This window comes from Dermacentor albipictus, chromosome 6 (assembly GCF_038994185.2).
Source record: "Dermacentor albipictus isolate Rhodes 1998 colony chromosome 6, USDA_Dalb.pri_finalv2, whole genome shotgun sequence".
Lineage (NCBI taxonomy): Eukaryota > Metazoa > Arthropoda > Arachnida > Ixodida > Ixodidae > Dermacentor > Dermacentor albipictus.
The window spans coordinates 43,084,814-43,097,461 of record NC_091826.1 but is presented as its reverse complement, the minus strand read 5'-3'; the positions used below and the strand labels follow the sequence as shown (position 1 = coordinate 43,097,461).

The following is a 12,648-nucleotide window of genomic DNA, read 5'->3' as shown; positions in this document are numbered from 1 at the left end:
AAATCGTTTCGACAACGTTGGGAAAGCAATAGTATACAGCGGTCGATCGCGCCTCCAGCGCCTCTGTTGGTGCAGGCGTCGTAGCGTGTCACGGCGTCGATGCGCATGCGCTGACCACACGCTTGGGGTTAAGTTCTCCTAAGACGCGTTGTGCGTTTTGATGCAAAAATGACAAAACCCAACTAGAGGCAGCGCCGTCATCGATCGCCTCTGCAGTGGAGCCAGGACAAGAGTTCCGCTCACTGCTGCACAAAATATGTATTAGAGACACCTGGGAGACCCTGCTGCGCAGCTCGAACTCTGAGCTCCAGCTCCGGCTCGTCCACCTGGCTGAGAAGGCTGCTGGGACCCAAGACCTCCCAGCCTGCATCTGAAGTGGCGGCACTCGCCCCCTGACCATCGTATCGGGGGGTGGGTAGATCACCTTATCCGTTGGACAATTAAGCTTATTCTATCTATCTGCTCACTGCTGGCGTGAGCGTTCCTGCCGATCGGTTGTCCGTATACCACAACGCGGTGCCTAGTGTGGCCCGAGCACGACTTACAGTGCCCTTCCACCTACAAATTTCGGTATATTCTTACGCGCCACTGATGGTGCGATGCCGGTGACGGCGATCCTTGTCAAGCCAACGGTGCGAAACGCATAATGGCTGCCTGACTGCTGTTCTTGCTGCGCGGCAGTGGTTGGTTGACATGCTGTGTCGCCGCCAACATGCCGCCCACGCGTGCTCTTAGAACATCGTTTTAGTAGCTACAACGCAATGCTAAACTTTGTTAATGATTTCCATGCTTTGCCCTTCGTGTGAAACCGCCCAACTTTCTTTTTTTTTGTTCCTTGATCAGCAAATTCGACACCTCATATTCGAAATTCCGTCATGTTCGAAGCTTTATAGGTATTGGTTTTGCTTTATGGATACTTTATAGGTGTCTAATATAGCTATGGGCGTCGGAAGGGGCACAAGGCCTCAGCGGAGGATGAAGCTCTCAGGCTACGCTTAGTTCAACTGGTCCAAGGTTCATTTCGTCAACGTCCAAGTCAGTAAAAAGAAACGGCTTGTTTTTGTGAGGCCGGAAGCCGCTCAGAGGAGTTGCTCATCCGTTTCCTTGCACTACTCTGTGCACTCTGTTTTCGTCCTCATATTTGGCAAACATTAGTTGTGCTCCAAAATAAGTGAGGCATTCTTTACGAGAATATGTATTTTGGGGCAATTGCATTGTCTTTATTTCAAAGTGGAGGGCGATACATTGTAAAATTACGTTGGCAATGTCCACGGGCCAGCGCAATTTGCAGTTTCATTTTGTAAAGCTGCAATATGTAACTTTCTATAGCGCTGTCGTATTGATTGTTTCGCCATGTATATCTCTTCTTGATGAATTGCAGTTTCACTAATGTTTCTGTGTACATAATTTTGTGCTATGATTTCACCAAGTGTGAATTCAATGTTATGGAAACGCTGTGCCAGAAGTCGCGGTTTGGCGTGAGCTTCGGGCTGCATTAAGTAAAGATGGGTTATTACATGGGGCTACTCTCACACTATATTAATTGTGCGTTTTAGCCACCTCTCCGACAATCGTAAGCCCAGCTTAACAACATAACTCATTAACCACTCTTGACACACTTGTCGCCAGCCATAATAGTATACCCCCTGCTCGAGATTACGAAATTCAGAGAGCTCGAGAAAAGCCTCACTGATGCTTGAAAACACGCCACTACCATATTCTCTACCACTACCATACCACTACCACTACCATATTCTCCAAACAGAAGGTGCAATGATAGTTGAAAGCTAGCAAAATTTTTAATTAAATCCGGAGGGTGATTTATTAACATTGCGAAAATAGCTCAACGGTTTCTCAAGAAACGAGGACCAAACAAAACGAAACGCGATAAGCACGCGCAGTTGTGGCAAAGAATATCCACAATACAAATTCGCAATCTCCTGTCAAAGGCCGAAAAAACGTGACGAAGTGTGAGGACGCTAGAAATAAAAAAAATGTTCTCAAAGCGACCGAAAGGACAAAGCACATCACTTACCTATGTTTGCGTGTAGCGTACAGTGCTCAAAGATTCAAACGTGATACTCGGAACGCATGGCATGCCGGGATATCTTTAGCCATCGCCGGGCACTGAAGACACCGAGTTGATTAATTCTGGTACGCAATGAAAGTCAGAGTCTTTGTCACACATAGTGAGTGCATTTGGTACTCCAGTGGTCACCCAGGTATCACCGGTGGTGCAAGAAGTGCCAACGGCCATGCCGCCCAATTGCTGTGTCTGAATCTTTGAGCACTGTACGTACTACGTGCTCTGTTGTACACGTATGCGACCTAAGCACACGTAATGCGAAGGCTGTGGATCTGGTTTCCACCGGCGGCAAGCTCTCTTTTCGTCCACTTTCATTTCGTTTTAATGTGTCATTTCTACACTTCAACTAAAAACTACACATAACTTCACTGGCATCACTTCCTGTTGGCTTTCTATGGATGCAGAAATACAGGTCACGTTCGGGCATGGAAGCTCCTAGGAACCTTATGTAGGAAGCATTTGCGCTAGAAAAGCGGGTATATAGCAGCGAAAGTTTTTGTTCTGTATCGGGTCTATTGAATTTAAAGTTACAAATATATCGAATAGGACAAGCTTTTTTTTCAAGGAGCCAAAGAGGTAATTTTCTAGAGATGATAGTGCGTCGGTAAAGATGAAAGGTATACGGTACTTTGCTAACAGTTATATATATATATATATGTATATATATATATATATATATATATATATATATATATATATATATATATATATATATATATATATATGCGTGTATATATATATATATATATATGTGTGTATATATATATATATATATATATATATATATATATATATATATATATATATATATATATGCCTACCAACTCTAGCTTTTCTTACAATCTCTAATATGGGAATTACGAAGGCATTCTTGCAATGCACTTTAGGCTTTAGGGGAACCTTTTCATCAGCCTCTCTTATTTATTTGATATGAAAATAAGAAATGCTCTCGTTTGGTCTCTGCTGAACACATTTGAATAAACTTTATGCACTCAAGACAGAAAACATACTCGTAACTGTTGGGAGCCGAATTAATAACTGATCGCCCTTTTCATTTTTCGCAGCGGTCACCGGAAATAGGCAACCATAATAACTGTAAGCGTCAAAGCTTAATCTTTTGCAACTTCTCAAAGAAAACTCCTCAAAAAAAGGGAGGTGCAACTGCAACTCCTCAAAGAAAGGGATTCGGCTAAATCCTGTTGGTGAAGGGAATTGTGTGGTGGGGATAAGCATCTCCTGCTACGTCTGCAATGTTGTAGCGTTTCGGCGAAATTGGGGCAAGAAACACGAAATTCCCAAACGTTGGGCTCGCAGGTTCGACTGCAATCCGTGTGTGTCGTGTACCGGCGGCATGCGCACGCTCGAGCAACCGTAGCTTCTTACACTTCATCAAAATCAACGCCGCGCCAACCGCTACAAAGTAATTCCTCTTCACCTTAGCCTCCTCTACGGTCTGTTGCGCGTGTACGTTCGAGAACTTATGTGTGGATCTTCAAACTCCCTCCTTCATGTGCTCTCTGTATTTAGGAACGACAATTTGACATAAGGTTGGGGGGGCGGGGTCTATTCTATAAGAGTCCACCTAGTGGACTGTCCATTTCGGCTGCTGCTGATTGGATGCAGCTGTACGAGCGAGGAGGAGAAGAGTGGCCCTAGCTAATCAGCAGCGGCCGAAATGGTCAGGCCACCAGATGAACTCTTACAGAGTACCCTCCCAGTAGGACAGCGTAACAGAGGGAAATGAACGAACGGACATAGTACAGGCTCGGATTCGAGCTCTTTCAAGCTGAATAGTTTCTATTGGCCTGTGACACACATTCCAAAACCAACCGGTAGATACAAAATAAGCCACGCTGTTGCTTTGGTAAAATGAACACATCTTTATTAATGAATTCGCGTTGGCTTTCTCCTTTTATACTACACTTAAATTATCACTATACAGCATTTGGGCCCCCAGATAAGTTATACAAGGGCACAACCACGCGGGGGGACGGAGTTACACATCTTCATGTCGCGTAGAAAAGGAGGGGTATATAGAACATTCTAAGGCCGCTTGCACGAAACGCTTTACGTCTGGGCAAATTTACCCTGGGGCTACAAATCTTCGCACAACTTTTTCTGAAGTGGCTGCACAGAAAGGGTACGTCCCAAATATTGGCGCAGACAGTTGCTTTGCCTTCTCTGCTGGATATCACCCATCTCGAGCCGTGTTTTAAACACGAAGACAAGAAAATAAAGACACCTTGCAGGATACTGAATGGAAGCCAGCACCAATGCTGACTACTTCGCTAAAGATGTGCCCGGTAAAAAAAAATGTGTCCGTGTTGTTTATTTGCTTTGCACTTGCGAATGGTTGCTAAAGAAGACAGGCGTTCCCCGCTAACAACAGTGAAAACTTCGCCCGAACTGAATGCCATAGCGTGTAGGGTCCCCATTTCTTTCTTTTTTCTTTCGCGTTTTGCGGCGCGGCGCACTTCCAGCGGTCGTCTTTGGCGTTAGGCATTGGATGATTTAGAGAAGTAACGTGCCATATAATCGCTAACGGTGCAGCGAATGAGTTTTACATAGGGGAGTCTATATGGGTGTGACCTTGATCTTCCGGGAGAAAGTGCAGTTGCCCGGAGGAGGAGCGCGCGTGAAGCTGGTTGAAATTCGAGTTTCCCTTCGCCCCCCCTGGAGCGGTTCGATACTTTACAGACACGATCATTAGCGCCTGATCTACGCGTCGCGCTTGTCTGTTTACAATGCACAATCCTGGTGAGAGCGCCTTTAGGGGCTCGACAGCGAAGTGATACGACACGGAGCTCAAGTGAGCGCTATTGGCGAGGCTCACGATCATGCCGAAGGCTCGCTGACATGGTTCACAAATGGAACCTTAAACGCGAATGATATTCAGGTCAGACTTATACTTGCCAGACTTATAAAAAAGGCAAGCTTTGGTAAGGTTTGTCAACGAGTCGTCGTAGAGCGCAGGTAGCTGCAGTCATTTCTTTTATGGCACATGTCAATTAGAACCAAGTTTAAAGAATACCTGTACGAAGTAATTGAATATTGTTTGTTTCTGCGGGATATACAACAATATTACTAGCAGTAACATTTCAGTTCACCTTTGCAGGAGTAAGTGCGCGCCAAGAGGGGAACGTTGTCATGGCGTGTTCGTGCTCTGATACGCAGAGAAGCAGCTGTTTTTTTTTCTTATAACAAGTTAAGAAGCCGTGCTTGCTGAAACGAATTGCAACACACTCTAAGTTGCCGCCTGTCGTAGAAGAGACATTTACGTGGCGTTTAACGTTAGCGTCTTCACTGGGCAGGTTACTGCGCGACAAGATACGCCCACCTACGCAAAGATCGTGACACGTGGATGAATTTGCCCATGGCTAAAACGTTAGGGGCTAGCGGCCTCCCTTATGTTTAAAAAACACTTCAAATCACGCACGCACAACATACATACATAGAGACACATTAGTGAAATCCTGGGCACAAGTCACGCAGAAGGGATACTTACGCCCCATTCACCAACAAAACAAGCTAAACGAGTCTGTGGGCACTACTTTTGCATGCAGGACACCTTCAGTGAGCAGGGATAAAGCAGGCAATAGAAACTACATTGGTCGTCAGCGGAAATCATATGACGGTACTGTGGACGAGTAAATCAGTAGACATTGCCACTGTATAGCACACAGAGCTTCTTCAGTTTGTTGACTGTAAAGAAACACGAATTTTCATTCCGAGGCCAGTCTGCAGGGGTGAAGGATGTGTAAAAAATTCTGTGTCCTTAACTGCAATTTTAAAAACGTTCCATACGGTAACAGAACCTTATCGGTTTTTACCATTGGATCCTATGTGGGACGAGTGAACACGAAATATACGAGGCGTGGAGACAATTTTGTCAGCGAAGGACTACTATACTCAATTATTTCGTCCTATTTGTGCATTCTTGAGCTAGCTCGCAGTTTGATGTATTGCAGTTGGAGAGGTGCGAGAAGTGCTAAATGGAAATCAATTTAGTATTGGAGCTATCTAGGCTGATAATGGCACAGATATGTGGGTTGCACTGCACACGGATATGTAAGCAGACGTCCTGCTATTGCAACTAACAAGAAACTGGAGTTTCTAAATACGCGACTTGAGCGTGCTCACTTTAGTGATTATTAACAGTCATGCCTGCTTCAATATTTCAGTTATATCCAGTCTGCCTCCACACTTTCTTAAAAGCTTTCTAAACGATGTCTTCCGGTTTTTCGCGCATACTAAACCGTAACATGGTGAATACAAAATGATAGCCCTTCTGCAAAAGTTTCTGCAGTCGCTTGTCTATGACGTTAATTTCAGTGGATCAATGCCTGACATTTCGATTAGCTTCACTTGCTTATCAATTCGAATGAGTAGATTGAGGGAGGTGGCAATAAACTGACACACATACACACAATAAATAAGACAACAACGGAGCTAGGGAAATACAGACTTGCAGCAGTGCTGAAGGCGACCGAGCAGATCGTCCATGTTCAAATGCTGCGCAGCGCACCACCTAACAGCCTGAACAGCAATGCGCGTTTACAAGCTTCGAAGCACTTCCAAAGTTTTGCAAGAATCGGGTGAGAATAGAAGCCCGCATGTGCATGCCGCATTTCATTGCTTCTTTTTCGAAACCTCGACGGTGCTTTGAAGCAGTTAGAAGGCTGCATAAACACGAAAATCGACCGGCCCCTTTCATCGCGGTATATATAGCGGCTACATTACATAATGAGAACCATCCGGTATCGTTCAAAAATAAACGCCCGCTCTCTTCTCACTTGTGGAAGCATGTAGCGATTTCAGTACTTGCAGCGGCAACACTACTGCACCAAGTTTCTCGTCATAGCGACAACCATTACAACATGGTGTAGATGGCGGAATACCCTGTGTGAGCACACACAAAGAAGGCCTCAGGATGATCTTGAGCAGGACACCTACACTGTGTTAACCCCAACGGAAATTTATTCTAAGTTGAATATATGCCGGAGGAAATGTGCTTTCCTCCGCATTCGTAAACTGATCCCGAAGATGTTACATTATAGATCCGCTCACTCCGTTCAATGCGACACAAAAAGAACGGAAAAAATCTAAAGCATTGCGATTCCACTTGCCAAAGGAACACACGGGTTATGAGAGACGCCATAGTGGTTGGGGCTCTCGATCGATCTTAAGCAACTAGGGTGTTTTACCATCATCATCATCACCATCACCAGGAGCCTATTTTAAGTCCACTTCAATACGAAGGCCTCTCCATGCGATCTCAAATTACCCCTGTCCTGCGCCAACCGATTCCAATTTGCACCTGCGAATTTTTTAACTTGATCATCCCACCTAGTCTTCTGCCTAATCGTCTTCTAGACTGCCTTTTCCTTCTCTTGGCACCCATTATGTAGCCCTAATTGTCCACCAGTTATCTAGCCTACGCATTACATGATCTGCCCAGCTCCATTTCTTTCCCTTGATGTGAATTAAAAAATCAGCTATCCCCGTTTGCTCTATCCCCGTTTGCACCTAAACTGAGTTTGAAATCCAATCTGTGACAGACATTGGCATTCTGCGATCCCTTTCACCTCTGCAAACAACCGCCTAGAGCATTTAACCAAACTCGGAAATTTACCATTTCGGATTCAATTTACAATTTTGGATTCAAGAGGCCAATATAATAATTCTGGGAACTCGGTCAACCATTTAGTTCATAGCGAAAGCTACGTCCGGTGCGAAGTATAAGGACTAACAGAGACGTCACACACCACACTGAACTCAATTCACACAGGCAATACCCTTGTAAACAGCAGTGGGCTATAACTCCAACGTGGGAATGCAATTTATCCGCATATATTGTAAACAAAGCAATTTTTAGCTAGCATGCGAGCTGATAGATCACATCACTGGATTTTAAATATTTGAACGGGAGAAGCTTGCAATGTACAACAGATACTCTTGAATCAGGCTACTTGGCTACTAGGGTCTTGCCTAGTTTTTTGAAGGTTACATATTTCCAGCAATTCACGAAATAACATTGAGGATAATCGATGTTTCTTGTTTTAAATATGCAGAACTCGCTTTTATATTTTAAATGCAGCGCGCTTGCTAGCATGTCATGAGCATTTGTTCGTTTCACACGAAACCGAACACTTTCCGCACTGACTCACCAGATGTGCCGTTTTGCTATTGAGAGCGAGGTTGTGGGTTCGATTCATGAACGCCGCATCAACATTATGATGGTAAAACCGTATGATGGTTTGATGGAATGTAAAAACCTGCCGCAAACCAACAGTCAGGTACACGTTAAAGAACTCAAGTGCTTGAAATCAATCCGGAGCATCCTGCGTATTTTACAGCCCTTGTGTTGCCTTGGCAAGTTGAAACCCCTCATTTACCAAAAACCTCACAATGCAAGTTGTCTTCGGGCTAATGTTTACGTTTTGGAGACCCCTGAATAAATTTCAAGTGGGAGAGGAACACAAATAACAAGGAAGGGTGGGTGCAGCATTTTGATGAAATATCTCATATTTTTTTGACAAATTTGGCAAAATTAGGGTTGGCATGATATTATCAACCGTAAACTGCATCTAACGTACACCACAAGACAAACAATCCATAGTGCACTTCATGGTTTACAAAATGCTTTGTTCGTGCTGCTTAGATTAATGGGGACTCAATATTTATTAGCGTTACAAGATTATTTGAATCGTTCTTTTATCCTTTCCGTACTGCAATAGGTTTTGTAATTTATTCAATACGCAAGGTCAAATGATTCTTCCCAGAACGCGCAATTTCAGATGCCCATCACTTGTACCACACATCATCGAAACGGGTCAAGACCATTCCTGCCAATGGGTTTTGTGTCTTTTCCGCATTTAAATAACTGGTGATGCAAAACTTGCTTTCGAATTGCTAGGTGAGTGTTATATATACGTCCCATTCTCCTCAGCACAAACACACACTTACGCATTCTCAAATACGAATACAATGACTTCATAGTGCGCATAAGAAAAAAGATGCGTACTGATAACGCTATCATTATTAAAGCTTTATATAGATTTCTGTGGTTGTGTAGATAAATTAAATGCAGTCCAGAATATTCGCGCACACAGAGACATTACCTAAGAATGTGTATATACAGACAAGAAAATGGTGCTTCATGCGTCTACGTCGCACCCATATTGTCCCACAGATCACCACGCAACGAATAACCATGGGCAGAGGCAAATACAAAGGACGTCCGTTATTCACTCAGTTTCACTGTCAGCGAGCCTCTTGGTTTGTGATTTCTGGCATACATAAGGCAATGGGGAAATGGAAACAGTAGGAAAATGCCACAAGGGACCAGGAAGGGCCCGCAGAAAGAACCGTGGCACAGAAACGTGTCAGGCACACAGCACCACTGTTCTGTCGGTAGCCTTCGGCCATGGGCAGATGTCAACACAGAAGGGCGCGGCTTAAGTGCAACAACGAAGCAAACACCGGTCCTCATCGTGGAACGATGACAATTTCTCAGAGACACAGCAGTCCAGCAGGCGCCTCAGTGCACAAAACACAGACTCTGCTCCAGGCCCTCGGGGACGGTACGTGTTCACGCTACGTGAACACGCTACGTGTTCATGCATCGCTACGAAACACGCTACGTGTTCATGCCTCGAGTTGACCAGCACTCAATTGTAGGTAAAGAGCACAGCTCCCATTTGGCGACTGCTATTGCACATCCCGCGATGACGACATGATACCAACATGAAATCTTCACTCAAGAACACGACGCTGCGCGTCTCAAAGATGGGAATTCTGAATAAAAGGCACGCTGTCCTAGCTGTCTCCTATCCATGGATTTGTTAATTAGTGGGGAACACGATCATGTGTCCTTGCTGTCTACAACTCTTCAAGACGCGGCGACTGCGACGCTCGCTTTCCTGGGCGTCACGAACGACGTCTCCTCGGTCGCCGCCATCTTTGTGGAGCTACGCAGGGAGTCGTGGTCCGAGACGACGCCGTCCACGGGTCCAGCCCCAAGCGTGGCCGCAGCGTTGTTCCAGGACCGCGGCAGTTCGGGAATCTTGGGCGTGCTGGCTGGCACGGGCGACGACCGCTGGAACGTGCTGAAGGACTCGAGCTTCGGCTGGTCCAGCGGCGAGTGGACCACGCCGTTGACGCGTATGGGAGTGGCCTCGCCTCCCGTGTAGGCGAACAGTATGTGCGCCTTCTGGTTGGGTCCCAGACCCAGCGTCGTAACCGTGCTTCGAGAGTCGTCGTCGATGTACTTCATCGGGTCGGACGCGCCGACGCTGTTGCTTTTGATTTGGTGCTCCTGGCCGGCGTACAGATCAGGCACCAGAGACGTGACTTGATCTTCGGACGAATAGAATTCCTTGCGGTTCTGCTTCGTGCCACGTTCTTCGGCCATTGCCTGCAATTGAAAAAGCGCGACCGTCATATGCTGAGCAACGAAATAAACTGTCGACTGATTCCGACAAGACCCTTCTTAACAACTAAATTATGTCGCAGGACTAAGATTACTGGAAAAACTGAAACGTTTGCCCTGACCCATTTATTCATTTGGACAAGAGCTCACAAAGTTGACAAAAAAAACTAGTTGGGCATGCAAAACAGACGTTACACTGTTGCAAAATATTTGGTCATGTCGTCGTCCTGTGACATGAGCCTCAATCCCTGTGCTTTTTTGCCTATGTGGCCTATGCGCTAAAGCTTACGATATGATCCAACAAAGATTGCCTCTCCCGCGCTGGCTGTGAGGGGCAGACATCTGCAGGAGAAACACTTAGCTGCGCATATTTTGCAATCTGCAAATGCTTCAAGACATTTTACCTCAAATGGCGTCCACGCCATCAAATTGCGTATATGGAGTAAGAGCTAGGGTTAGCAGCGTGTATGCTGATCAAAAACAGACATGCACAAAGAGGGGTAGACGCTAATGCACCGATAAAGAACCGGTGCAGCAGTTACATGGAAAAAATGTAGCTGAAGACTTGTGGGAGGCGCGACAGTGCGTTCATTTAGCCTTGTAACAATCGCAGTGGAATCTATACCAACGAACATGCTGCTGTGAGCGCTAAATTTTCGCGAAGCGGTTGAGCACGAACCTTGGAGGAGGCGCCTAACGAACGTGCATCTGCGAGCGTTAAAGTTTTGCAATACAATTGAGAACAAACCTTGGAGGAGGCCTTGTCCTTTCTATTCAGAGTCGCGGTGCCTTTGTCAGCCTTCTGCAGGTTGCAGTTTTTCAGCAGGCTGCCGACACTCGAGAAGCGAGACAATCTCGAGGGACAGTCGCGGGCACCTGCTGGACCGCCGCCGCCACTGCCTCCGGTTCCCTTGTTCCACATGTTGCTGTTGAACACCACCGTACTCGTGCTGTCGGTGCTGTTCGAAGTGACCCGCACCATGGAGGAGTGACTGTTGCGCTTGGGATTCGAGTACGCGCACCAGGACGCCGCCTGCGGTCCGGAGCCTCGGTTCTTCTTGAACGTGCCGGTCGAGGCGAGCTGGGACCAGGCGGCCCGGGCCTCCGGGTACTGCAGCACCCGCACCACGAAGATGAGGAAGCCCTGCATCGAGTTGCACACGCAGAAGACGTACTGGAACACGGTGCGCGCTTCGCCCACAGCGAACACGCCGAATATCCAGGTGACCCCGAGCAGGGTCATGACGGTGAAGGCGCCGCGGACTTGAGCCGCGGTGATGGGCAGCGGGTTGGCGGAGCCGGGACCGGAAGCGGAAGTCGAGTTGTGGTTGGCGGCCTTCGTGTTGGCTCCAGCCATGCGCGGCTTGAAGAGCACCCGGGTCACCATGATGAAGACGAGCAGGTTGACGAAGAGGATGAAGCAGGAGATGCCCAGGAATGCGATGTAGTAGATGAATGGGTTTCTGGATGATATCACGCAGCTAGAGAGAAAAAGAAAGAAGAAAAAGGTATATAGAACAATTTTTTTGTAAGTGCGTGTGATATGAATTCGCGCTATTCATTTAGCTTGTTTCCTACGCCGTATAATTCGCGGCGTGGAGAACGTATTGGCGAGCTTTACGCAATATATGTAAGATAAGAATGTAGCACTGTTGAAGGAGCAGCTTCTCTTTGTATTGTGGAAAGGAGGATGCCGGTGTAACTAGTCATGAATATAGCGAAAAAAGAAAGAAAACAAGACGGAGGGACCCCACGCAATACAAGTGCCGCAATACTGATCTCTTAAATAGTTTAAGAAAATGCCGAAAATCCATGTTTAATGACGTCACAAATGCGAATTAACGACGTCACAACTTGTCACCACAAATACGTGTCGCTATTTAGTGGAGTGAGCCTATTTGACTGCCTAAGGTAAACAATTTCAACGCATTACTTTGCAGTTTGCAAGAAACTGTTTTTAGCGGGTTTTGCAAGTGTGTTATCAAAAAGTGCCGAACAATCCATTTTCAAGCATGATAAATGATATTCTTCTTCTTGCTTTTCTGCGTCCTGCCCGATAGACAATATAGATTTGAGACAGCTGTTCTTTTCTCTTTTTTTTGCCAAGTTTCGAAGTTTTAAACTTGATGCT

The 12,648-nt window shown here is 46.0% G+C and overlaps 1 protein-coding gene across 4 annotated transcripts in view; it reads right to left on the bottom strand.

Annotated features, from left to right (window-relative positions):
- Positions 1–3,946: 3,946 nt before the first annotated feature.
- LOC135920736 (adhesion G protein-coupled receptor E2-like) overlaps positions 3,947–12,648 on the bottom strand; it is a 565,456-nt gene continuing 556,754 nt past the window's right edge. For all 4 annotated transcript variants that reach the window (XM_070540404.1, XM_065454971.2, XM_070540403.1 and 1 more), the window contains exons 18-19: positions 11,266–11,998; positions 3,947–10,502 (exon numbers count right to left, since the gene is read on the bottom strand). In XM_070540404.1, coding sequence (XP_070396505.1) covers positions 9,978–10,502; positions 11,266–11,998 — 1,258 coding nt within the window. In that variant the 3' untranslated portion in view covers positions 3,947–9,977. The remainder of the gene's footprint in view (positions 10,503–11,265; positions 11,999–12,648) is intronic.